The sequence below is a fragment of the Drosophila gunungcola genome, unplaced genomic scaffold (assembly GCF_025200985.1).
Source record: "Drosophila gunungcola strain Sukarami unplaced genomic scaffold, Dgunungcola_SK_2 000001F, whole genome shotgun sequence".
NCBI classification, from domain to species: domain Eukaryota; kingdom Metazoa; phylum Arthropoda; class Insecta; order Diptera; family Drosophilidae; genus Drosophila; species Drosophila gunungcola.
Genome location: NW_026453197.1, coordinates 13,932,200 through 13,958,143, shown reverse-complemented (window position 1 = coordinate 13,958,143; position 25,944 = coordinate 13,932,200). Strand labels below are relative to the sequence as shown.

Here is a 25,944-nt window from a genome sequence, read left to right as displayed (position 1 = left end):
TTAAAATAAAATATTTTTTTTTTGATTGCTTTAATATTAAGTTACCCATTAAAATGCCACATTTAATCTGTTTGGATAGTCTGTTGAGTTCAAAACTATTTTGGAACTTACAAACCCTGAATGTGTTCACCAGCATGTGTTTCACTGTACTTCCATGTCTTAAACGCAACTCGGATTTGGGCAATACGACCAGAAACCGAAAGACCGAGGTGCCCTCAAGCGTGTCCGTCTTTCTGTAACGGCCCAGAGTCACAGCCGTAGTCATTGTGTTCGTCTTCAGTTGAGCGGTCGCATTTATCGGGTGTGGATCCTACAGTACAATGTAGAAGTATTACCAAATTCACAGAGTGGTTACTTGCCACATCCCGGGAAATCCCTGTAGAAACAACAACTCATAATTAGACAGAATAAGTGATTTTATGAGTAATCTGGTTGAGTTGTTATTTTGAAAACAAAAGTGCAGTGCAGTGTATTGCCCCACGAAAACATATGAAATCCGAGGCGATCTTCAGTTGGTGGGTGCTCGTTGATGCATAGCGAAGTTGTAGTCTTACCAAGAGCTCGAAAAAAACAAAAAAAAACAAAAACGATAAACCCCCTGGACGGTCGAAACAATGCTCAAAGCCGCGAGGAAGCCAGCGGATCCATACAAATCGAAGCTGAAAGTTAATGCCAGCCACAGTGGACCGCATCCACTGTCCGTCGAGCTGGCGAGGAAGAAGAAGGTGGAGGTGGATGTTGGAGGAGGAGGAGGAGGAGCAGGCCACCACTGGTGGCCAGACATCCCCCCAAAAGCTCAGCCTGAAGGGCAGCCAACTGGGGGGCAGCATCTTGATTGGCAACTACAACGTGAGTTAAGTTGACTCCGGCTGTTGGTATCCGGTATCCGGCATACGGCATTCGGCATCCAACATCCGGTATTTCGTATCCGGTCGATACCTACCTGTATATGCACATATATACATATATATTTGCCGCATTCGCCGTTTTCTCTTTTCGCCGGCAGTACTTGACCCAGCTGGAGGTATGCGAAAACGAAATGGAGGTCTTGGATCTCAGCTCGCTGGCGCAGCTGGAGACGCTCAAGTGCAGCCGGAACAAGCTGATGGAGCTGATCATCAACGCCACCAATCTGCAGACACTCACAGCCGACCATAATTGTAAGTAATGCTCTTTTAATTTAGTGGGCTTAGCACCGAAAACTATTTTCATATTTCCCGCTGTTTTAAGTGTGTAAAGTAGGTCTGAAATTGCAATGGAAATCGTTAGCCACACTATCAAATCTAATTTGCATAAACATGACTATCTCTGCAAAAATCGTTTTTTATTGCTTATTTCCATTTCGTTTTAAGCTTATGAAAAGGAAAGCACCATACACACATTTAAAGCTTGATAACTAATGACTGATGTTTTTATTGCCATTAAATATATTTAAATTAAAACATAAAACAATAAATTAAGTTTTAAACATATAAAAAAAAATGATGGCGTTAAGTAACATGGCATTGATTACCACTTTAAGCAATTTATTTTATACACAAAAAGAGCAATTGTCATAGAAACTAAACTATTGTTACATGAGTTTTAAATTTCTTAATAAGATGAGTATTAAATTAATATTACGAAAGTGTTAAAATAAAACTTGTGTGGCTTAAAAGTGAAACTAAAAAATATAGGGTCTATATTACTTAGTAATGAATTAATACTTTCAAGACACAATTATTAAAACTAAATATTCACACTTTTTAAGGTAATTTTTTATTATACAGATAAGTAAAATTAAAGAGTGCAATTTTTTCAGTTTATATATATATATATATATATTTTTTTTTATTTTTAATAAGGAATATATTTTATTAAATGAGCATCTGTCACTTTCTTGATACATTACAAAATATTGGAATTAAAACTGTATGTTGCAGATATGCAATATGGCTATATAAAGGATTCAATATTAAGTTTTATTAAGTTGAACAACATTTAAACATTTAAAATGAACTATCCTTTGTACCCTAATTTATTATGTACTTGGAACTCAATATCTTATGTTCCCTGGCTACCAGACCTGCACAACATATCGACAACGAACACCCATCCGGTGCCGCTGAAGCTGCATCGCATCGACATATCGCACAACAACTTCGGCGAGCTGCCCAACTGGATCGGAGCATGTGCATCCCTGTCGGTCCTGGAGGCCTCGCACAACCGGCTCGGCCATGTGACGGGACTGCTGCGCAACTACAGGATCAGTCATCTGGTTTCCCTGAACCTGGCCTACAACGAGCTGAAGCATCTGGACCAGTTGCCGGAGGGATTTGGCAGCATCCGGAGCCTCCAGCTGCAGAGCAACGAGCTGCCCAGTCTGCCGGAGAACTTCTTCGCTGTGACCCATTCGCGGCTGGAAACGCTGAATGCCTCCTGCAACAAGTTGGCCACCTTGCCGCGCTACGAGCAGAATAACCATGCTGCCCTGGTGAATCTCTCGCTGGCGGGGAACCAACTGAACGACAGTATTTTCGAGCCACTGCACAATGCCGCCAGGCTGAGGGTCCTGCATTTGGCCTACAATCGCATTGGTGTCCTGCCCGCCGCCTGTGTCCGCAACTGGCCGGATCTAGAGATCCTGGTCATGTCCGGCAATATGCTGCAGCAACTGCCCGAGGAGGTGGCCACTCTGGGCCAGCTGAGGGTGCTCCGGTGCTGCAACAACCTGCTCCTCTGCACACCGCAACTGGCCAAGCTGGGCATGCTCAAGGTCCTGGATCTCTCGCACAATCATCTGGATCGGGTCAATTTGCTGGCTCTGGTGCCCTCGCGGAACCTCAAGTACCTGGATCTTTCGGGGAACCTGCAGTTGCAGGTGAGATTATGGAATTTATACCAATGCCTAATACTTTCTGCACGAATACAATTAATAATATTGATATGAAATGGAAGTCACTTTAATTTATATTAATTTATTTATGTATATGATATTTTATATAAATTTAATATTTTCAAATATTTATTTTATCTGATTGAGAAAGTTTTAACTTATATTTATTTTTTTTTTTTAATTGTATTTAAAACAATGTAAGCTTAATTATATGTTCTTTAATCAAATTTAAATGCAAAAGTTAAATTATTTTAAAGTTTAAATTATTAAGTCAAAAATGATTCAAAAAATTGTAATAATTATAATTGCAATCTTTAATAATTTTTGTGTGTTTGTGGATTTTAAACACGATTTTTTAACGACTATTTAATGCTGAAGAATTCGCGCTTTATCTTTTATCCATCAATTGTGAGAATTCTTTTGGCGATTTTTATAGTTTGCTTAAGAAATTTAATATCTATAAATATTTATATATATTTCTTTATTTATTTAATTATTTTAAATACATTTTTATCCAGGTGGACGAGCAGCAGTTTAAGGTGTGCCAGACCCAGAGCCAGCGCCACTGGAGCCTGATCGATGTGTCGGGCAACAACAGAGCCGCCTTGCCCACAACCACGCTGCGGCAGGTGAATGCCCAAAGGGGTCAGAGCAAGGCGAGCGGACCCTGGACCATGGGCTTTGCCGAGACTCCGGGTTCTGGAGATTGCCGCAAGCTGCTGGTCTGCCAACTCCGGGCGGCCAACTATGGGGGCTCCGACGAAGCCCTCTACGGCATGTTCGAGGCGTTGGAGGGACATGGTCGGGCGGCCCAGGAGATGGCCCATCTAGTGCCCGATCTGATGAGGCAGGAGCAGCTGGTCAAGGACGCGGCGGTCAGGGACTACATGAAGTTCACCCTGCTGGCGGCGCAGCAGCAGTGTGGCACGGTGCGCAGTGCCGCCCTGTTCCATCTCACCAGGACACGGGCTCCGTCGAAGGTGAGGCCGCTGAAGAGCAAGCGCTATGTCCTGCGCATGGCCAGCACCGGTCGCCTGGATGCCTATCTGATACGCCGCACCTCCCAACTGCTACTCACCGAATCGGAGGCCATCCAAAAGGATCAGAGCCATTCCATGGCAATGCCGGATCCACAGGTTCTTGAGGTGGGTTACTAAGTTTAAGAGGTACATTAAAAAATTTAGAAAACATTTAGGTATAGAGTCGGATTTAGAGAACAAAATTCGAATTTAGGACACTTACTTTTACTGACCATTGCCAATTAAAATAGTTCGTTATAAAGTAATACTTTCGGGACAAAATAATAAATATTTGCTTTAGGAAGAAAGGAAAACTATATAAATAGAATTAAATAAAGTTAAATTTAAGTTTTACAAGCTAATCTGCATTTCCTAAAAACTAACTAAATGAAATGGCCAAGAATAATACAGATTAATAATACAAAGTTTTAGGAAATCGTGGTCAAAAAGACATAATAATCATTGCTAATCATTACAATCATTTATTCATTTTGTTGTGTTTCTTGTTGCAGCTCACCCTGAGTAACGATGACGAGTACCTGGTGGTGGGCAATGCCCAGCTGTGGTCCGTGATGGACATCGATCGTGCGGCCCGAGAGATTCGGAAGGAGGAGAATGCCCTGCTGGCGGCCAAGCGACTGGTGGACATTGCCCAGAGTTTTGCGGCGGCGGAGAATCTCAGCGTGATTGTGGTGCGATTCCGGCACCTGGGCACCGATGTGGACCACCTCATCCGGGAGCTGAAGCAGAGTGTCCGCAAGAAGCCCCAGCCGGTTCCGCCGCCCTCGTCCAGTGGGTCCGTGTGCAAGCGGACCTGCTGCGACCGGAGCAACGCATGTCGCCACCGGGCCATCGAACAGGAGCCGCTGGCAGGACGATCCTCGCCCAGTGGCCAGAGCGATCGGGATCTGCTGGCCAAGGATCTGGACAACAAGGACGATGAGTTCGTGCTGGCCCATGCCCGTGTCCTGCAGGAGGAGCAGCAGCTGGAGATGCTGGACGAAACGGAGTCGGTGCTGTCCGAGGAGCAGTTCAAGTGCTGGGAGTACATGCTGGAGCAGAACACCCAGCTGCTGTTCGACAAGGAGCTGAACACCATTTCCAAGTCCTTCACGAAGCAGCGGTCCGTGCCGAATGCCATCGTGGCAGCCTCTGCCCTGCCGGATCGCAATGACTTCACCTCGAATCTGATGCGCAGTGTCACCAACAAGTTCATATCGACCAGCACCCCACAGTTGCCCCAGCCGCTGGGCTGTTCCACGCCCAGTTCCGTGCCCCTGGGATCGTATCATCAGGTGAATCAGCCGATTCCGGGACATTTTGGCAGTGCCCTCACCTTCCAGCAGGCTCAGAGCTACGGCTACAATCTGTTCGATCCCAAGCCGCGCAAGATTGGAGCCGGAAGCAGCGTGAAGCGATCCGGAGGACCAAACTCCGCCTACTTTGGATCCCTTCAGCGTCTCATGCCCTACAACTTCGAGTACGACTTTGCCGTGACCCAGGAGCGGGAGAGGAACATCCTGGACGAGGAGGAGCACGACGATGATGACTTCAACGAGCAGGAGAGTCGCATGCGAAAGTACTGGGGAGTGGCCACCACAGAACTCTAGCCTTGGGTTAACATTCGCCAGTGTGCTTATTATAAGTTCAAATGTATTTTTTTAATTAGAACTGCTAATCGAAGTCAAGGTTTTTTCGAAAATCTTTACAATACATTTAAATATACATACATATATAAACGTATTCAGTATAATTATTATTATTCATTAAAATTTACTTTTGATAAATCATGGTCCGCAATCTAATAATTTTACGTCATTTCGATTATAAGCTTTTTTGTTTTTATTAGTAGTTGATAATAAATTTTGTATAAAGTAATAATAAAAGCAATACATTTTATTTTATGCCCACTGTTTTAAATTTTATACGATAGTCAATTTCCCCGCCAAAAATATTTATCTTTCTTTAAAAACGATGCACATTTCAATAATTAATTAATTAATGATATTGTTGATGCTCTTGAACTAGAAATAATACAAATTTAAATTTTCTTTAAATCCCTCCTTTTTAAATTTCATACCAAAAATCCGTTATTGGCTTTCATAAAAACCCACTATTAAAAATCGATTGCCATGTTATCGATAGCGCCTCACGTGGTGAACGCCGATAGGCAATTTCCCCGGCAGATTTATTCCACGTTTGGCGTTTGTTTATGTTTATTTACTATTAAATAACGATGCACCTACCGCAACAAAGGCCTCACCATGACATCGCCGCGCTCTTCGCGGAGGCGCAACCGGATTTCCTACGGATTTCCGCTCCGATGGTGCGCTACAGCAAGCTGGAATTCCGACGACTTGTGCGCCTCAATGGAGTACAACTCGCCTTCACGCCCATGATGATCTCGGACTCCATTAACAACAGCGAAAAGGCCCGCCAGAACGAGTTCTCCACGGGGACGGATGACCAGCCCGTGATTGCCCAGTTTGCCGCCAAGGATCCGGCGGAATTTGTGACCTCCGCCCAGCTCATCTATCCGTATGTGGACGGCATCGATCTGAACTGCGGCTGTCCGCAGAGCTGGGCCATGGCCAAGGGCTATGGATGCGGAATGCTGCGCCAGCCGGAGCTAGTGCGTCAGGTGGTGCAGCAGGTGAGACGTACTCTGCCCTCGGACTTCAGTGTTTCGGTCAAGATGCGCCTCCTGGGCGGCGAGGAGTCACTCCAGCGAACCATTGAATTGGCCCGCCAGTTGGAACACGCGGGCGTCACCTTCCTTACTCTCCACGGCCGGACGCCAGCACAGAAGCACTCGAAGGACACGCTGGACATCCCGGCCATGTCGGAAGTGCGACAGTCCCTGCAAATCCCCCTGATAGTCAACGGAAATGTGGAAAGTTACAAAGATGCCTGCGAAATGCATGAGAAGACGGGAGCAGCTGGTGTGATGGCTGCCCGTGGACTGCTTGCCAATCCAGCACTCTTCAATAGCGCCTATCCGGAGGCTCGTAGCACCCCGCTGGAATGTGTGCAGCAGTGGTTGGACATTGCGGCTGCTGCCGGGGATAACCTGCTGTTCCAGTGCTTCCACCACCACCTCACCTTCATGTACAGCGCCCAAATGAAGCGAGATCTGCGCGTCCAGTTCAACAGTTTGGGAAGCAAAGAGCAGGTGGTGCAGTTCCTCAAGGAACACTACAATTTGCAATACGACGATGACAACCCCACGCCGGCTGACTATACGGATTGCACGTACACCCACTTCACGCCGCCCAAACATGCCCGGCACATTGCCGCCGAGTCGGATGAGCAGGCCTGGAGTGCGAAGAGCGATGGCAAGTTCTTCACGGAGTTCAGGGCCCACCAGTTGACCGGCACTGGCGGGGAAGATCTGGAACTGGGCGGTCTCTTTGGCGACGAGTTGTGAATTGTTGTATAAATCTATTCTTAGCTATGTAGGTCTAAAGGTTGTACAAAATAAATAAATATTTCTTAATATATTTTACTAAGCTTGATTAACAGCAATTAAACCTCTTAGACACTATCTGATTTCGATAAATAACCATAAAGAGTCGGGATAGCTAGACTATTTAGTTTAATTATTAGATAAAAAATATCGTATCCTTTTTCATGTACAAAAAATACATTTATGGTATATTTAAAAAAGTATTTGTATCGATTAATATAACGTCTGCACATTTATCGATAGCACCGCGGTCACACCTGGTGCCACCACTAGCTCAGCTGGTGTATACATTCGCAACTGCCGAAAACAAGCGAGAAAATGCGACGCCGCGAACTGCAGACCATCCAGCTGAAGCTGTCCGATCTCAAAGAGTACGAGCAGGCCAAGATGGAGCGTCTGAGGAGCCGGCAGCAGTTACTTACCCCCCGGACGCCCACGCCCCCGTCCGACAGCGAGGTGCTGCCGGCGACCTCCGGTAGCGTTCCGGCGGTTCTCTTGGCCACCAGCGGCAACGAACCGGACGAGGAGACCGAGGAGGCCGCCAAGTCGGAGCCCACCACCAAGCCCAGCACATCCTCCGCCTAGGATCAGCATTACCAGAGTAAGTTCATATACATATATTATCGTTTACATGGTATAATCGTCCGCCTGGCTGCTGCTGTTGTTGTTGTTCTGGAAACGAACCGTTTCGAAGCCGTCGACAAGGATTTCGCGATCTTCGGTCTGCTGCCGGTCCCGCAGCCATTGCTCCCGCACCGGCACATAGCGCCGGAGTCCGGGCAATTTCCGCCAGCAGCGTCGCTTATAGAGCACCCAAACTAGCGACGCACTGCACCCGGATAGGAAGCAAATCAGGAATATGCTAATGCCGCGGGCGTGCGTCGTTGTCGCGGGCACCTCTGAGATTTCCGGGGCCAGGTCCTTGGCCGCCCGGCTGTGGGCCACCAGCCGTTGCTCCTCCTCGCTGCAGTGGCTAATGGCGATATAGGGCGTCATCGCATCCCCGGCCAGGGAATGAACCCGCACAGCGCATTCGGTGAAGGTGATATTTATCTGCTGCACAAGCACATTGCCGGCACTCTTGTGCTGCTGCCTGGTGACGCAGCCGACGTGGCTCTGGCTGAAATTGTTGCGATAATGGACCACAAAGTTGGTCACCACACCGTTGGGATTCTGGGGCTCTTTGAAGCGGAGGATGTACTTTTGCGTCTCCGGAACGTGGCAGGCATTCAGCTGGGCGAGCAGATCAGCGCCCATAGTGTAGTTTGTGCGCGCATAGAGCGTTGTGTGGCTGCTGCAGCCCAGTTGGTTGCAGGCCTGCAGCCGGAGGTCATATTGGCGATAGCGATGCAGCGATTTGAGCTCGTACTCCGTGGTGTTTCTGGGCAGCCGGAGCTGCGGCAGAGTAGCCTCTGCCAGCGCCTGTCTGCGGCACTGTTTGCGATCGTCCAGAGTGCAGCGGTACTGCTCCCGCATGTCCGCTACGAAGCGAGAGTCGTCCAGTTGTTCCGCCCGCGCGGCACAGCAGTCGTCGTAGTCCTCGAAGGCCAGCCACTGGGCGCCGACTGTGTCCTGCCACATATACGCTGGCTCGTGGCAGTAGTTCCGCTGATCGATATACGCCCGATCGTCGGCCAGTTCGAAGACCGTCAGCAGGAAGCTGTCGTGGTCGCGACTGGCCATCCGCACGCTCAGCGAACTATCCGTCTTCCTGACCAGCTCCAGCAGCGGTGGCTGGGGAATGTCCCGCTCCGTCTGCACGTAGGTCAGTTCGCTACGCGCATCCTGAGCCACGTCGTCGCCGAAAGTTCGCAGCAGACAGGCGTATCGCGTGTTCGGTTGCAGATCGTCCAACTCGAGCAGATAGTGGGTGCCATTCTCGATCAGATCGTCGGGGAAGAGCAGCCGGCGCTTCCAGTTTATGCGTGTGCACACCGGTGCCTCCAGTTCACTCTCCTCGTGGTACAGTTTTCCCGGCTTTAATGGTCGATGGATCAGTTCAAGCCTCTGGCTGGTCTGGCTCTTCAGCCAGCTTAGTTTCACAGTCCGATGGGTTCGTTTCTGAAAACGTTAAAATTATACCTAAATCACTGTGTTTATCGCGTACGAAGTGTTTGTAAATTACCAGCACAAACAGCTGCAGCTTTGAGGGACTGCACAGCACCTCCTGGTCGTTGGTCTGCAGGGAGTCCAGGTCCCTGTCGTGGATCACACTGTTCTGGAATTCGCGCATCCTTCTGTTGCACAGCTTGTTGTTGCGGTGCATGAACATGCCGCCCTCCATGAACTCCAGTTGCGGCGAGGGCTTCCACAGCTCGGCCAGCTGCTTGTTGTCATAGAGTATGAATGAGTGGTGACGATTCTCTAGCGGATCACCGTACACACGCTCCAGATTGCTGAGGAAATTCAAGCTTCTCAGCTGCGAGGAGCTGTGGAACAAAAAAGGAAATGCCTTAAAGTGTCATGAGGAAACCAAGTGATTCAATGCCCACCGAAAGACTTTGAGATGGCCCCGAATCTCGCGGATGCTGGTGAAGCTCTGACTAAGTAGCGTCTCATTCACCTTGTTGCGAATTGTGATGACCAGGCTGCCGTTAATGATCTGGCAGCCACGCAACTTCTCGGCATCGGCCAGGTTGTAAATGGTGAAGGTATACCCAGGATACTCTGGAGTGCAAAAGCTAACACAAGCCTCATCGCGGGCACACGGCACACACTCGGACTGGTTGTCCTTTTTGTAGCCACTGGGACAGAAGGATACGCACTGCGACCCCGAGATAACGAAGCCATACTTATTGACACACTCATCCTTGGTGTAACACCGCTGGAAATGCTCCAGCACGTACCTGTAGTTATAGTAGTTGAACATAGAGAGCCGGATATATATATCAGCAAGTTTACACTCACTTGTTCTTCGGACAGCTTTTCACACAAACTCCGGCGTCGCTGAGTCCTCGGCAGACTGCGCAGTCAGCAGCGGATGTGGAGTTATTCTCGCAGCCGCCCAAACACTCCTCATGACAGGTGTTAATGTTGCTAAAATGATTAAGTGCATTTTTAATTTAATTCTAAAAGATATTTATTCCACTTATTTCATTATATCACTCTGCTATAGAATTTCTGATAATTACCTTTGCATAAAGAGTAGAAATTCGGGTGTCTAGCTTATAATTTAAATATTAAATTTATATATATATATATATTTTTTTTTTTAATCTCAAAAATAAATTATTATTAATTTAAAGATTTTTTTAAAAAATTTTCCTATTTTTTATTACAACGAAAAAAAATCATTACTTTTGAGCAAAAATTGAAACTCCAAAAGAATGTATTTATATGAATTTTTGCTTTTCAAATTTATTTAAAAATTTCTCTCCAAAATCTTTAAGATTTTCTTTAGAAATTTATGTTAAGTAAATATTAAACCCAAATTAATTTAAAATTTTTACTTACGACTTCGGGTTAACAACATTTTCGTTTAGGGATCGCTGGCAGTAAATGTTTGACCAGCAGTAGGCGGAAGAACATCCCTTGCACACGGGTGTGCTGCAGTTCTTAGCAGCCATTATGATGTGGTTTTCGCCTCTGCTGAGGGTGAGCAGATCCCAATTAACCCGGTCGATGTTGCAGAGCTTCGGGCAGTTCCCGATGTAGACTTGGCCGCGTTGTATGGCCACCAATTGGGGGAAGGCCAACTGAAAGTTAAAGGGTTCAATAAAAGCTTTACATAAATAAAATATCTATAATAGCATATATAAAAAATGCTCTCATATATTTACTAACTCTCTTTACAAACTCTCCTTACATAAGGAGACTATCATTTTGATATGTTTAACCAAGAAAGTAGATTATTTTGTATTGAAAAGCTTGAGAATTGGCTAAACGCTTTCGGGAGATAATGTCTTTGCTGTTGTATACATACAGTGGTCAAAAAAAGTATATTTATATTCTTGTAAATAGGATCGAAACGTTTAATAAGTAGCTCAAGGTTCGAATGATTTGATTTTCGGCACACACCTGTTGGAGGTCGTGCATGCTGGTCACGCCGAGGGCATAGTTGAGGAAGAGGCGCCGTCCCCGGATGACGGTCAGGTTGGGGAACATCTCCGTGATGTTAACCAGGCCCCGCACCTCGGTGAAGATCATGAACTCGGTGATCTCGGTGAGGAGTGGGAAGCTAAAGTCCGAGAAGTTGCAGTGCTGTTCGCTGGTGATCAGGGTGATCATGACGTAGCCGGTGACCACGGTGCAGTTGTCCAGCAGGTGCATCTTCCGGCACTCGTTGCGAATGTCAATGTTGGTGCATTCGTGCTCCGATTTTGATTCGGCTCTAGGTGCATATATTGCCAACAACATGAGGCTAAGGCCCAACAACATGTTGCTGGACGGCATGTTGCCAAGCTGGGACTTGAAAACTGTTCTGAACTCTATTTTTCGTTTTTCCTCTTTAGCTTTTTGTGCCGGCAACGATGTCGCCCCAACATATTGCGTTGCTTTCGCAGTACCTATGTTTCTTCGATCCAACTCGATCCGATCCGCTTACAGTTATATAGCACTCCTAATTAGCGCCCTGAGCCTGCGGCCATCTGATTAGCCCCGATATTTATGACTTGAGCGCTTTTCTCGCGGCTTTTTCACCTCTTTCGCGCTATCGGGGGCGAAAAATCACACACGAAGGGCTGTGCCTTTTGTTTTACTTCTTCGCTAATTATTTTGCTTCACTGTCTAGAGCTTAAGCGTAAACAAATACTATTTATCACACAAGCACATTACGCACGTTTAAAACAATTTCTTCTTCGATCGTATTTGTTTATTGTTTATTTTTTTTTTTTATTAACATTAGGCTGGTCTCGTGGAGGGCAAACGTCTGCTCCTCTGTTTTTTAATCGCTTTTGGCACATATTCATATCATATCGCGGGAGTTGCCATATATTTAGATGATCTTGCTGATAGAAAGATCGATGATTGTGCCATATAATCTGTTGGCAAATATCTAATTTCAAAACCCAAACGGCCGCGTTTATGATTTGAACATGCCCAAAAATAAGTGTTTAAAAAGGAATTCGGTGAAGTCATAAAACAAGAATGCATAAAATCTTCAGAGAATCAACGTTTATGAAGGCAGCTTTATTATAATTGTGTTTAAGTCTTTTGGTTTTAAGTCTATACACTGTACCACAATGAGTCATCGGTCAAGTTTAATTGTTACTGTATTCTTTATGTTAGTACCAAAAATAAAGGTTAAATTAGTATCAATTTCAAACATTAAAATGTTTTTTTTTTGGCTACTTAAACTTAACGCATGAATATAATTTAATAAAAAACTTAAACGTTTGCAAACATTGTTCTTTATTGTTCTTAATAAAATTAAGTCAAATAAAGCAGCATCGACAGCATAGTAAGCTTATAATCTTTAAGCATATAAATCTAATGTTAAAAAAATAAGTTCGTTTACTTTTTATTTACGTTTTCTTGTTTTAGCAAGAATTAATTATCAGTTTTATTAAGCTGATTTTTTACTGCCAGAGTATATAGTATACGATGATATAGAAATAAAAATAAAATGTATTTTCTTGTTTATAATTTCAGCGGATTTTTAACACCTTGATCGTCACTACCTCAATGGATGAATAAGCACCTTAGTTTTACAAATCAAATAATTTAGAATCTTCACCGTCTATTTAATTTAGGTGGTAGTTCACTACTATGTATTAAGTGTATTTAATTGGGCACTATAACTAATTAGTGCCAAGCAGCCAGACTGTTAAATATAAGAAATAAAAAGAATATTTCAAGATTTCATTATTGAGCGATTTCAGCTGACCACACACACACACAAACACACGTGGCGGTATGCAATTAAAATGTTTGAACAATCTTCAAAGAATATTTTCGCCCGGTGCAGATTCGAATTTGGGAAAGAGCACGCCGACCGACGATGTTCACCTCGCGACGATCGATTGCCGACTGGCCGACTGGCCGTCTGGGGACCTCGTCCGTCTGTGGAGAGCAAACCAATTGATTTTCCATTTAGTGTCTTCTGCCACCAGCATCCGCCGACCCTGGGATCTCGCCGATCGCCAGATACACTGCCCACAGACCTACGGTCTGTGTGTCGATTTCGATCGTAAATTGATTAAGCGATCGTTTGATTTCAGCGGACATGTGAACCAGTTAATTTGTCATCTGCCGGCCGTTGCGCTTACGCAACAGCAATTTAATAAGAAATGAAAGGAATGCGATTCGCTTGCGGGTTTCTCTCAGTGCAACCATTCGATTTTTATGGGCCGGCAGCTCCTGCCAAACCACCAGCTGATCCCAGTGGCACATCGAAACAGCTGACTCTAATTAGCCACATGGCATCGGCTCACTGGCTCACTGGCTTACCGGTACCGGCATCGTCATCGCCATTGGCATTGGCATTGGCATTGGCATTGGATTCTTCCTTCCACACGCACATTGACATGGACATGGACAACTTGAAGTCAAGTCAGGAGAATTCCCATTCAGTCTGAGAAGCGATTAAGTTTAACGAGCCGGCAATAAGAAGTTTTAGAGAGCATTGGAATACACACAAAACAAAAGGCATCTCAATATTAAATTTAAACGCTTTTTGGCAAATAACATTATAATTTGTAGACTTAATGTTTTATCATCTGTTAAAAAAACTAAAACGTGCTAATAATTATAATTATTGCTTTGAGTACTTTGATATGTTAAATATTTTATAGATAATACTCCAAAATATCAGGTTGATTTTTGTTTCACATACATTTTTCTTTCTGTGCATTGAAGCCCAAGATCTGTGGAGAACTTGGTACACACTTATGGTTGAAAACTATTTTAATGATATGAAAGGAAACGACTTATCTGCTTGCTTGCAATATAGTCAGCCAAATTTAAAGATGACTTTTTAAATATTTTTTTATAGCTTTTACTTATAAAATAGAGTGTTTGAAACCTTTTCTTCCTTTAGTGCTTGACCATCCCGTAGTCTCAATGACCTTCAAACTGAACCATTCGACTAAAAGGGTCCAGTTTAAAGTTCGTGGCAAGCTCATCTTCCATATTATTACAAACATTTCCGTCAATTCAGTTTGGTTTCAAATAATCCAAGATGTTAGCACTAGTCTTCCTACATGTAATTTCACACAATGTCTATTATATATCTTATTAAATGCCATATTTTCTAAGTAGCAAATACAATTTAGTACATACTTTAAGATAAAATGTTGAGATTGTTTGTTTGGAAGGGTAAGGGTCCGATGTTCGACTTTTTGTTTTTCTTACCGTCATCTTGTTTGTATAAAAGATCATTTCATATTTTTCGAGCCCCTGCTTCGAGTCAAAGTTCAATTAATTCAATTAAGTTATTGGGTGCGTGTATACTCAGATCAACTTATCAGATCTATGGAAAACGCTTCGAAATTCAGCACCATTTTTGTATACTAGCTTGGAATAAAAGTCAGTTGTTTATATTTATTTATATATTTATTGACATAATGCAGCTTTTAAGGTTAGTGGCTTAGCTTAACTAAATCAGCCTACTCCGGCGGCGTGTTGTCGTGTATCCACTCAGAAAAGTGGGCCACGGAGGTGTAGACACTCGGAATGCGAAGGCCACCACAGTTATCCGATCCGAAGGACATAATGCCAATCTGTAGAATACAAAATTATTAGAAAATCAAATTTATGGAGGTGGGGTTTTAGAGGCCAAAAATAGGGACTACTTTCGCGATTTAGTTCTTTAAACAAAAACAATGTTGTGCAAAAATATTGATAGAAAAGGGCGTGGCAGCCAGTCTTTAAAAGTCAGCTAAGAAAGGATTTCGTCGATTTGAATATGTAAGTAAATGTTATTAATAGAATAAATTGTACCTGTGAAAATATGCCGTTTTCCTGTACAAAAAGCGGCGCTCCACCGAATCCCTGACAGACGTCCTTGCCCTCGCCGCCGGCGCACATCCATTGGCCCTCGATGGAGTTCGGGGACTCCAACGCGCCCGTGGAGCCGTAGTTGCGCAGACACAGGTCCCAGCTGGTCAGCGGAACGTCCAGATGCGCCATCTCCGGCTGCCGGATACTCGACGTGGACATCTTGCCCCATCCGGCGATGGTGGCTCGCTTTCCCACCACCAGGTTGGCGCGTGTCTTCTGCAGGCAGATGGGTTGTGTAGCCACTGGCGGTGCGAGATGGGTAATGGAAATGGGTTGGCTGCCATTAATCACGTATTCGACATCTGATCGCTACCTGCCCACAACTGCAACATTGTTGCCTGACCCAAACGGGCTTACACATTATTTTTTAAAAGGGGTTTTAATAATCATTTCAAAGATAAAACTTTCGATATGGATTTGTTAAAACTTTAGTACTGAATAAGTTGGAATTTTATTTAATACAAAGTTTAAAATAATATTTTTATAAATAAATAAGGAAAAAATAACTATCCAGCAAATTTGATTAATACAAAAGTTCAAACATTTATTAAAAATATAAAGCTATTTATATATATATTTCACTTTTCAAATCCATCCACTCTTATGACAATCATTCAAAGTTTTCATCTCGTTTTTTTTTTAACTATTTTCTAGTTAATTCATATTTTTAAAAAAATTTTAAGGATTAAAACTAGTGTAATTCTCTATATGTATTTTAATTGTAGATTTTACTTTATAACTTTTTCTTGTACGGAACATTTTTAAAATCGATAAAGGGACCCCTCTTCGCTGACGGGGTACGTCCATGCCCAATCCAATGATTTATCTCATGCCGCTGCATTTATTTGGGCATTATAAAGCAATAAGGATGAACGCAAGCAAGTTGGCCCAGCCACATGGGCCACGCCCCCTTTTGGATCGCAAATAATGTGCTGTTTACGAACTGGCCAAGTTGCAATTAACCAATCGATTGCCTCACCGACCGATTGGTTCGTCCGTTGCCTGGTAAAGACCCCTTTTTTTGTTGTAATGCCATGTGCGATGTGCGATGTGCAAGAGGTGGCTCCGTAATATGGTTTTACGCTTTAAAAATCAATTTCTGGAATCACTCTGTCTGACAAAGGTACCATTAAAATCGCGTCCGAATTGAACTTGATCGGAAACTAACAATTTGTGAGTAAACTAAAAGTCCAGTCAAGTTCTCAATGAATCGAAATTCTGAATGGAAATAAAAGAATGCTTCTGAGAGAGGGTATTTCAAATGAAAAAAATATTTAACCTAAGGAATTTAACCACACCCAGACAACTAGATTCCTTGAATTAAGGAAAACATGGCCTAATTTTGGGAATAATTGCCTTAAATTTGTGCTTTTCATACAACAATCAAAGAATTTTGTTTTCTGCGTGCATAACTGATCAGTATTCCAAAGTTCGTAGCCATTGAACTGAGGCCAAAAGCTAAAAATCAAAGCGGATCCAGTGACCAGGTCGCGATCAACTCATTAGCTGGTACAGTAAACACGCACCAAAGCAATTAAGTGGCATGTGGGGATCCCAGCCTCGAATTAGCGACATGCAGCCGGTCGGGAGGGGAGCACATTTGACATTTGTGAACTTGGAGCCAGTGGAGTGAATGGAAAAAGATGACAGAGCAAAACGATTTTTAATTAACAGCAACACTGCCAAGCGTAACCACCCATTGGACTCCCATATTCCGCCCATCCCGCCCAGAACTCACCCGAATAGTTTAGTGGCGTTTTCAGCACCAGCAGAGCAATATCATGGTGGTACTGGCCCTGTTTGTAGTCGGGATGCACGATCACATGGCTGATGGCGTGGTTGACGGACCGCGGGGCACAGAATCCGGTGTTGGCGCAGTCCGGATCGCTGGAGGTGTCGTACTCGCCCACACGCACCGATGACCTGCAAGAGTCCCGGGGAGAAAGTCGTTACGATACGATACGATACAATACGACACGATGCACTGCACCCTGTGACCAGTGACCAGTGACCCACTTACAGTCGGTGTCCGTCGGCCTTGGCCAAAGCACAGTGGGCCGCCGTGAGGATGACCCGGCGGGCGATCACCGCCCCGGCACACGGATAGGCAAAGGCACCCGTATTAACATCTGAAAAACACAAAAAAAATGTATGAGATCAGTAGTTATATTAAATCCAAATAACTATTTGGAATCCATTGCTTTCTCAATAAAGTAAGCTTTTGTAATATGTAAGGACACACTAAACTTAATAATATAAATCCAAAAACATCATTATTTACACTTGTTAAGTTTTAAAATGTAAAGTTGAAAAAAGGTAGATCGTTAAAAAAAAAATAATAATATAAAAAATTTCACAATGCTTATAGATTCTTTTAAAAATGTTGCTTTAAATCTTTATCATTTGAAAATCTATTTATTTAAACACTTTATTGATAATTCACAGATAAAAAATGGAATAGTAAAAAAAAGCGGTCTATTGAAACTAAACTTTTTATTTATAATATTAAAAAAAAAATATTAATTCATACACTGCATATTAAATTGCATGATTTAATACTACATTATTTTTAATTGTGAATATTATTAAATTTAAAATAGTTCCAATTTGATTTAAATTCAGTTAATTTAAGTTTATTATGGCTTATGGATGAAAGCAAACAATATTTAAATTTGGAAAGTATATAAATTCAAGGAAAAATATAATTTCAAGACTTGAAGCATTTGGATAATATAGTTTTTAAAGAACACTTACGCTTGAAACCGATGCGTGCCACAAACGGATAGGAGCCCAGTCCTTTGTAGAAATGTCCCTGGACCAAAGATTTGCCGCAGACCTGATTCTTCTCCAGCGGACTGCTGGGGCAGCAGACGTAGGGCAGCTCCTCGCTGGCTCCGCCGCAGTAGAGCGACTTGTCGCCGTAGTAGCAACTCCGGGCCACCTCGTAAATCAGGGCAGTGCAGTCGTGCAGCGGCGTGCACTCAGTGCCCACTGAGCAGGCTGTCTGTCCAGCGGATTGGCCCACATCGTAGTAGGAGCGAGCGGCCACCGAGTGGCTTGTCGTCTCATTGTTTGCTTGCCGTTTTGCATAGCTCTCGGGAACCAGCAGTTTCTCTAGAATAAGTTTAGGTTTGCCTTTTAAGTGGACAATTTCACAACAAAATGTTTTTAATTTTTGCATTTCTAGTTCTAAGCTTGGATTTTTAATATCATCACATTATATTAAAAAGGATGTTGTTTTCCTTTAAATTATTTGTGAAAAATTTAGTTTTTTCGGACTAGAGTTCATTTAGTTGTATATATTCCTTGGTCATTTTTATTACAAAACATAAAATCATGTTTAAAATCTGTTTTCTATGTTCTGTCCAAATATTTGTCTTTCAATGAGCTTTTTTATCCTTAAGCGTAAAACGTTCGAAAAAGATATCACTTTAACACTCATATTTTACCAAATTCCCCCGACTCCGTTCGAACGGTTGCCAAAAGTTGCAAAACTAGGCAAAATATAGAAAACACTTGCATTGTTTCGAACACTTGATCAATATTTCCGCACTACGTTTCTATGACTTTTTACTAAACTGGCGTAGAGCTCAGAACTTTCGGTTTCCGGTAATTCGAACCGAGCAGGTGAACAAAACTTTGTCAACTAAACGAAATGATCTGGCCAAATGAAAATGAAAATATACGTATCCACATAAGCAGATAAGTGTATCACACACATGCGAGTATTCACTTCTATATACTCGTACTACATACTACGTTGCTACTGGTCTGGCGGGGTCTGCGGTTATTAACTGATTTTTATGACAGTTTGGTCTCGATTCGCGACCATTTCCAGGTTGTAATTTACCCATTTGTTGGGCAGATACACATTTCTATGGCCTTTCAAAGCAGAACCTACGGATCCGTCTGTCGGTCTGTCTGTCCATTGCAAGCGATCTCATGAACCCGTCCGTAGTTGCACTATATGCTTTTTTTTTGTTTGTTTCTGACCATTACTAGCTTCGAAACTTTAGTTAATATAGACTTAAGAGGCATTTAATACGCTACGAGTGCTTTAATTAAATTCTTAATTTTAAAATTAAATTTACTTAGGACATGATTTAAAACGGGTACATTGCCAATTCCTATTAAATGTTTTAGGTACTTATATTAGGGAGCTATAATCATCTTCAAAATGATCTCAAACTTTTGTTTGTACATTTGAAGTTTTAAAAATTAATATTTATTACAATTTTCTTTTGTAGAGAACATTTAACTCCAGTTGGCCTATACTTTCCCCTGCTTTGGTGATGTATGTTATTATTTAAGCGAGATTAGCCTACGTTTTACGTATTCATTTTTTTAGGGTAATAATAAAATATGTTGAACGAGATCATTTAGATATGATAAGCTGGCGCATTTCACTGGACAAACGGCCAGCTGGTTCCAGTTTTTTAAGCAGGAAAACGAGCGCGACAAACGCACATTAAATTGCTTAATATGTGTATGTTGGTAGTAGCACTGCCCCCCTAAATTGTTTTGTAATTTTATGTTTTATTTTCTTTTCGTTTAATGGTCAGGTTTTATTTTCACTTGGCAGACGTTTGGCCAAAGAAATAATTTCACTTTTTGGATTTTTTTTTTTTTTTTTTGGTTTGTGGTTAATAGTTAAGTTTGCCAGTTCATCAGGTAGTCGGAAATGTCGATCTAGCTGGAATCATTGTCCAGGCCAGATTCGCTGGATGAATCGCCAAAGGAGTTCGAGTCCATGGCGAGTGCGGCTAAGTGCTCTTGCTGGGAGTTTCCGTGTTCGGGCAGCGGGTAATTGGGCAGCACCTGGCGGAATACATTGTAGCGATCCCGCAGCTCGACATCCACATCCTCCGGACGACGATCCTGCTCCTGGAAAAACTTTAGGATCGTAAACAGGAACACGCGGTTCGCAATGTTGCAGTCTGGCAGCAAACTGCGATTCTCCAGTTCATTGAAACACATCGTACTTGGAATGACAATATTCTATTCTTTCACTTCGTAGTTTGTGGAATTAATTATTTGTCACTTTGGTAAACGGAAGTAATATGGAAATCAGTTGTTCTTACTTTGAATGTAAAAGCATTGCTTACTTGCGCTCATTTGGTGAAAACTAGCGGCATAAATTATTTATGAATTGTTGAATACATTTTAAACTTTCAGTAGTTTTACAAACTCTATGTTGTTTCTAACTTCCACTTGCGCTGTTTGATACAATTGATTATAATTTCTCTTAAAGAAATATCTTAAATACATATATATTTTTTTTACTTTTAACCAAAACAACTCGTTAGTATATAAAATGTATAAATATATACAAAATTAGACTAATTAATGGGCATATGTATTGTGATCGCTTTACAACGCAAAACGATCGCAAACATTGCATAATTTACTTGTTAAAATGTTAACCCAATAAACGCCCAACAAAAAATACTTTTTTTGAACGAACGAAAGCAGTTACATTCCCATAAATTCAGAAGTACAATATATTGTTTTATATATGTAAAATGAACACTGCACATATAGTACATAATTGTTAGTTGTATAAAAAAAAAACACCACGATTTGCCACCCGAATTACCGTATATGTATGACTACTATTACCGTTTTGATGTGGCCATTAACGTGTTTAAACTGTCAGTAAATTGCTGAAATATTAATGACAAACTCACGTAGGGAATTGCCCTCTATACTGTATAATAACGACACAAAATGTTTTATTGTTTGGGCTCATATAAAGACATATAAATGTATTATGTAGAATTTTATATTGAAAAATAACCATTTATAAAATACAAAGAGTTGTTTTAAATTTAAATTATAATTTAGTTTATTTTTTGAAATCAAGTTTATAAGGTTGTACTTTCAGGATTCGTAAATTTGCTAATCTGACACCGGCAAAGTCCTTTGTGCTGCGATATCAGTTCGGCAAACTGGGCCACAATGGGATCCCGACCACAGGAGGCCACTGACGTCACCACATCCCCATCGTTCACGAAATAGGCTACGAACTGTAGATCCACGAGGCTTCCGTCGATGATGACGTCTTTGTAGGATCCATACCCGGCGGAGCGGAAGGCCTTTCCGAAGATCACGGTATAGAAAAAGGGTATGGCCTCCAGTTTAGCGATGCGACCACACATGTTCAGTGCAGCAATCCGTCCATGGTATTGGGCCAATCCATAATGGCTTATTTTAACACGTTCGGTGACTCCACCTAAGATATGCGCGTTGGCTATATCACCACCCACATAAACATTGCGTATGTTTGTCTGCAGAAAGTCATTGACATCCACCGAACCATTGGGATTCACTTTTACACCAGAATTTCGGAGAAAGTCCGTGTTGCATTGGCAACCAGTGCCCAGAATAAGTAAATTGCATGGAATTCGCGACTTATCTGGAAGTTCTACTTCTGTTATCTCATCGTGGGAGTTTCCTAGGATCTGGGAGATACCACTGCTCATTCGTAGCTTTACATTATTCGCCTCTAGGAGTTGTAGTATACGCTTTCCAATCACCTCACCCAAAGTGCTTTTAAATGGTACATTTTGTCGGGCTACCAGGGTAACACTGCCCGCCTTGGAAACCAGATTGGCAGCAGCCTCCACAGCCATGAAACTGGAACCCAGGCACACTACTTGCGTGGTTTTATCCACCATCTCGAGTATGCTCCTGCATCGTCAATATCACGAATAGTTTTTACATTTTTTAAGTGCACTCCGGGTATATCTGGCCTTATGGCTGAATAACCAGTTGCTATAGATATTGTCATAAAGTAAAATCTTGTCATTGCTGCAACGAAGAGTGCTGCGAAATGTATCTAGTTTTTCAGCGGAGACTCCCAGGCAAACCTCTATGTCGTAGTGCCTGTAAAACTTCTCGTCCCGCAAACACAACTGATTGGATGTCATATTTGAGGAGTTCATGATCTCTATCCGATCGTAGGGTAGATGTTTCTCCCGGCAGACGAGGATCAGGCGTCCAGTGAAGCCCTCCTGCCGCAGGGTTTCCACACAGACAGCCCCCGAAGGACCGCCACCCACTACCACAAAGCATCTTTGGTCCCGCCAGTTAAGCCTTACCATCTTCTTGATCCTCTGGTGCTTACCCAATCAGATCGTTTAACGCGCACCAGCACCTGACCTCTGGAGTCGACGTCCACTTGGTGACAGGGCAGCGAATCAAGGCCAGGAAAGTTCTCAATGTCGCCAGTTTCCAGGTTAAAGCATGCCCCGTGCCAAGGACATCGAACGCGATTTCTGGACAAGATACCCTTGGACAATAAAACCCCACGATGGGGACAAATGCCGCCCACTGCTCGCAGGATGTCGTTCTGCTTGACCAAGAGGATATGGGTGCGCCCATTGAGTATCACCTGCCTCATCTCGTGATCCTGCAAATCGGATTTATGGCAAACGGCCACCGGATTGGAGTACTCGTACTCTTTCGGTAATGAAAGCATTTTGAAAAGCCAATTTCTACACACTAATTGCCTTTTAAATTAAGGAATTACAATTAGTTGACAGAGAAGTAATGGAATACTTGTGAGCAAATGTTTTTATGCTCCATGAAATGAAATAAGCAATCTATTTAAAAATAGTTATTTTAATAAGTCTCTCGCAAAATATTTTTTAAGAGTTCCTAATTCCTTTTAGAATTGCTTTTTTCGTTTGAAACCCGCTCTTAAATAATTAAATAAAACTTTTTGGTTAACAATTTTTGTTGTCTTTTATTCTTATGTGTCAAATAGTAATTTATTTCATCGCATTCGTTTTATCATTTTACGTAGTTGCTGTTTTACTGACATTTCTATTTGGTTGAAATATTTTTTTGGTTTTTGTATTTGTTTTTTGTTTTTGTTTTTTTTTTTTGTATTTTCGTTAGATATAAATACGACATCACGTTTTCGTAATTGATATTTCTCCTATGCAATTTTGTTGTATTCCTATATAAAGCAATAAATAACTTGATTTTTTTGTTTGTTTTGTTTTTTGTGGGGCAGGGGGCCTAACCAATGTTGTGCTCGCAATGCCCCGCATTTGTTTGACGCTATACAGACTTAATTAATTTAAAATTCAGTTTTAGTTTCCATTCACTATACACAAATATACAATATTTACAATAAAATATCAGGGTTACGAATGTAAATGATAGAGCGAAGTAATCGTTCAAGAACAGTTGTAATCATAACGCTTAGTAACATTCAAGCCGTGTTAGGTGTGTATTCTCAAGCTAAGCCCACCGTTGGCAAACCGAATTGAAATCAAGGATTTTGAGCAAATTGTGTTGGTTTTTGTTCACTAAAAATTATAAAGGCTTAGTGCATAAACAATAGGGTGTGGATGCGTGGTTTGAAAACCACACGACAGCGTTGCCATATATATGTATCTCAAGGGTTAAGCTTTTCTGTTTGCAGCTGTTAAGGTTTGCTGATGTTGCTGCTGCTGTTGATGCTGCTGCTGTTAATGTTGCTACTGTACAGCTACAGTAGATAGCTGCTGCTCCTCATGTTGCTGCTGCTAATGCTGCTGTGTGGATATGTAGCCATATATATCTCATGGGCTAAGCTGTTCTGTTGCTGTTGCAGCTGTTTATGTTGCTGGTGTGGATGTGTGAGCTTATAATGTTGCAACATCTGCTGTTGCTGCTGTTGCTGCTGCTGCTGCTGCTACTGCTGTGAGCTTTCAATATGGCGTCGCTGCTATAGTTGCGATGAATGTTGCTGATGTTGCCGATGTTGCTGATGTTGCTGCTGGGCAGCGACTAACAGCAGACTGCGCGACTGCATCTCAAAATAACGCAAAAGCAGATTTGAGTATCAGTAATGTACGCCGGGCGCCGAAGGGTTGGGGGCGGTACTGACGCTCACACTGCCACTTCCACCGCCACTGCTACTGTTGTTGTTGTTGTTACCGCTGTTGTTGTTGCTACTACTATTGTTGTTTGCATTGTTATTGGCGCTGGTGTTGTTGGTGCTGCCCGAATCGCCCAGCCAGGAATCCGGACTGGGCGGAAAATCGGGATATCCCTGATCGGGACTAGAATCGTTGCTCAGATCGGACACATTGTTGCTACTGTGCAGGCGATGGTGCGACTTGTTGACATGCAAACTAGAGCCCACCGCTTGATCTGTAAGATATAGGGTTAAGTCTTAAAAAAAATATTCATGGTTTTGTCATAATCTGAGACTCACCTATATTGGTGTAGACAATGTTATCCGGATAGGAGCCGAACGTGTGACCCTGGCCAACTGGCGGCGGGGAGCGACTGCTCGGCGGAAATTGCGACGGACTCGAACTGCCGTGCATGTAGGAGCCGCGGATGCTGTGCGGCGAGGCGCCCTCATCCAGACCCAAATTGACGGTGCTATAGCTGTCGTTGCTCAGATCTGCAAGGAGAAGAGTTGGACAATAAAAATAATGACAATTTAAACCTAAAAGTAACGCTTTTAATAATAAGTGAAGTTAACCAAACATTATTTTGTATCTGGTGGAATTACATATTTTTTAAAGCTAACAATTTTGAAAATGAATATTTTTTAGCTATTTTAAAATTTTAATAAAAGGGGTTTTCCTTTGCAAGAAAATTATTCTATTATAATTTAAAATATAGCACAAAAAACAGAGGCTAAAAATATTTTAAAAATAAAACTAAACATTTTAGTTACAATAATTAAAAATAAAATTGTATGAAGCGATTTTCTATTTAAAATGTTTGGACCCTCTTTTTGTACCTTAGACTTTGGCTAGTTCTCAGTGGATACTAAAACATTTTTAAAAATAACATCTTTATTGATTTTGATATATAAAAAAAATATTTTAAAAAATAATCGTATTTTCGAACTTTGAAAGATTTAAAGTTAAAATTATTTTCTAATTTTTGTTCCATGCACTTTCAACAAAACACCAAAAAATATCTGTTTCCGCATAACATTTTATAAATATTAATCAAAACGTGTTCCATTTGTATGTGATATAAAACATTTAAGTAAATTTACTGATTGCTTCACCAAGAGAGAACAAATTTTCAGTTTTTTAGATTTTAAATTTTGTATCTCAAAGAAACGTTATGACAGACGGATAGATGTGTGTTTTTATTGTTTTATGCCTTGCAGATGATTAATTTTGTTTTTGCAGGCGCTTTCATTTGTTTTGCTTCTTATCAAAGTAAGCTCAAGGACTCACCGTGGTGACTGAAGCTGTCGTAGTCGACCTTCAGCTCATCCTTGTCGAGGAATTTGTCGGTGCGTGGCGAGCAGTTGCCCTTCATTGAGCGGAAGTATTGGCTCCAGCGCGTGCGGCCCGCGTCCTTTTTCAGTCGTTTCTCCTTGGCCCGCCTATCGAAGGATATTGAGTTAGTAAATAGATGAAAAGGGGATAAAATCGAAAGGAACGCACCTGTTCTGGAACCAGACCTGCACCACCCGCATGTCCAGGCCCGTGTCCTGCGAGAGCTGCTCACGTACATGTCGGGCGGGCTTGGGGCTGTTGTTGTAGGCGGTTTTCAGGGTCTCCAGCTGCTTGGCGGTGATCGTGGTGCGCGGCCTCTTATTCGGCTGATCGCCATCCAAGGAGCCATCCAAATAGAGGCCTGACAGGGGGTAAAAATCCATATTATTAAGGAGATCC

General features: G+C 42.4%; 8 protein-coding genes across 19 annotated transcripts in view; 3 read left to right on the top strand and 5 right to left on the bottom strand.

The window, feature by feature from the left end:
- Positions 1 to 280: 280 nt before the first annotated feature.
- On the top strand, positions 281 to 5,601 carry LOC128262861 (protein phosphatase PHLPP-like protein). 2 transcript variants are annotated; one of them, XM_052997417.1, is made up of 6 exons: positions 281 to 725; positions 757 to 849; positions 1,007 to 1,160; positions 2,064 to 2,860; positions 3,394 to 4,020; positions 4,407 to 5,601. In XM_052997417.1, the coding sequence occupies exons 1-6, from the start codon at positions 615 to 617 to the stop codon at positions 5,502 to 5,504; spliced, it is 2,880 nt and encodes a 959-aa protein (XP_052853377.1). In that variant the 5' UTR covers positions 281 to 614; the 3' UTR covers positions 5,505 to 5,601. The 2 variants fall into 2 exon arrangements, with proteins under 2 accessions (XP_052853377.1, XP_052853376.1); XM_052997416.1 differs by having other exon boundaries at positions 281 to 849.
- A 447-nt stretch (positions 5,602 to 6,048) lies between these two features.
- On the top strand, positions 6,049 to 7,394 carry LOC128262881 (tRNA-dihydrouridine(20a/20b) synthase [NAD(P)+]-like). The gene has a single exon (XM_052997447.1). The coding sequence runs from the start codon at positions 6,131 to 6,133 to the stop codon at positions 7,319 to 7,321; it is 1,191 nt and encodes a 396-aa protein (XP_052853407.1). The 5' UTR covers positions 6,049 to 6,130; the 3' UTR covers positions 7,322 to 7,394.
- Positions 7,395 to 7,600: 206 nt separating this feature from the next.
- Positions 7,601 to 13,086, top strand: LOC128262891 (uncharacterized). Its single transcript, XM_052997458.1, has 2 exons — positions 7,601 to 7,961; positions 12,950 to 13,086. Exon 1 carries the CDS (start codon positions 7,679 to 7,681, stop codon positions 7,943 to 7,945), a length of 267 nt encoding a protein of 88 aa, XP_052853418.1. The 5' UTR covers positions 7,601 to 7,678; the 3' UTR covers positions 7,946 to 7,961; positions 12,950 to 13,086.
- Positions 7,963 to 13,120, bottom strand: LOC128262862 (insulin-like peptide receptor). Of its 3 annotated transcripts, none has more exons than XM_052997419.1 (7): positions 12,999 to 13,120; positions 11,378 to 12,306; positions 10,814 to 11,055; positions 10,268 to 10,396; positions 9,853 to 10,206; positions 9,486 to 9,789; positions 7,963 to 9,421 (listed from the first exon to the last, which is right to left on the bottom strand). In XM_052997419.1, exons 2-7 carry the CDS (start codon positions 11,750 to 11,752, stop codon positions 7,988 to 7,990), a joined length of 2,838 nt encoding a protein of 945 aa, XP_052853379.1. In that variant the 5' UTR covers positions 11,753 to 12,306; positions 12,999 to 13,120; the 3' UTR covers positions 7,963 to 7,987. The 3 variants fall into 3 exon arrangements, with proteins under 3 accessions (XP_052853379.1, XP_052853378.1, XP_052853380.1); XM_052997418.1 differs by having other exon boundaries at positions 11,378 to 12,353; positions 12,979 to 13,112; XM_052997420.1 differs by having other exon boundaries at positions 11,378 to 12,091; positions 12,979 to 13,103.
- A 1,750-nt stretch (positions 13,121 to 14,870) lies between these two features.
- Positions 14,871 to 18,930, bottom strand: LOC128262882 (chymotrypsin-like protease CTRL-1). Its single transcript, XM_052997448.1, has 6 exons — positions 18,748 to 18,930; positions 18,053 to 18,412; positions 17,319 to 17,427; positions 17,037 to 17,221; positions 15,239 to 15,540; positions 14,871 to 15,018 (listed from the first exon to the last, which is right to left on the bottom strand). The coding sequence occupies exons 1-6, from the start codon at positions 18,818 to 18,820 to the stop codon at positions 14,905 to 14,907; spliced, it is 1,143 nt and encodes a 380-aa protein (XP_052853408.1). The 5' UTR covers positions 18,821 to 18,930; the 3' UTR covers positions 14,871 to 14,904.
- Positions 18,931 to 19,836: 906 nt separating this feature from the next.
- Positions 19,837 to 20,407, bottom strand: LOC128262889 (uncharacterized). Its single transcript, XM_052997457.1, has one exon. It carries the CDS (start codon positions 20,273 to 20,275, stop codon positions 19,988 to 19,990), a length of 288 nt encoding a protein of 95 aa, XP_052853417.1. The 5' UTR covers positions 20,276 to 20,407; the 3' UTR covers positions 19,837 to 19,987.
- Positions 20,408 to 21,162: 755 nt separating this feature from the next.
- Positions 21,163 to 22,863, bottom strand: LOC128263508 (apoptosis-inducing factor 3). The gene is given in 4 exon segments (XM_052998588.1): positions 21,163 to 21,992; positions 21,995 to 22,074; positions 22,076 to 22,421; positions 22,424 to 22,863. Coding segments are annotated over 4 exon segments (1,611 nt in total). The 5' UTR covers positions 22,779 to 22,863.
- Positions 22,864 to 23,000: 137 nt separating this feature from the next.
- LOC128262869 (LIM/homeobox protein Lhx3) overlaps positions 23,001 to 25,944 on the bottom strand; it is a 33,402-nt gene continuing 30,458 nt past the window's right edge. For 8 of the 9 annotated variants that reach the window (XM_052997426.1, XM_052997427.1, XM_052997428.1 and 5 more), the window contains 4 exons: positions 25,714 to 25,906; positions 25,501 to 25,652; positions 24,510 to 24,704; positions 23,001 to 24,445 (listed from right to left, as the gene is read on the bottom strand). In XM_052997426.1, the coding sequence (XP_052853386.1) occupies positions 24,135 to 24,445; positions 24,510 to 24,704; positions 25,501 to 25,652; positions 25,714 to 25,906 (851 nt within the window). In that variant the 3' untranslated portion in view covers positions 23,001 to 24,134. Of the gene's footprint in view, positions 24,446 to 24,505; positions 24,705 to 25,500; positions 25,653 to 25,713; positions 25,907 to 25,944 lie in introns of all 9 variants that reach the window. The other variant, XM_052997432.1, reaches the window with a different exon arrangement.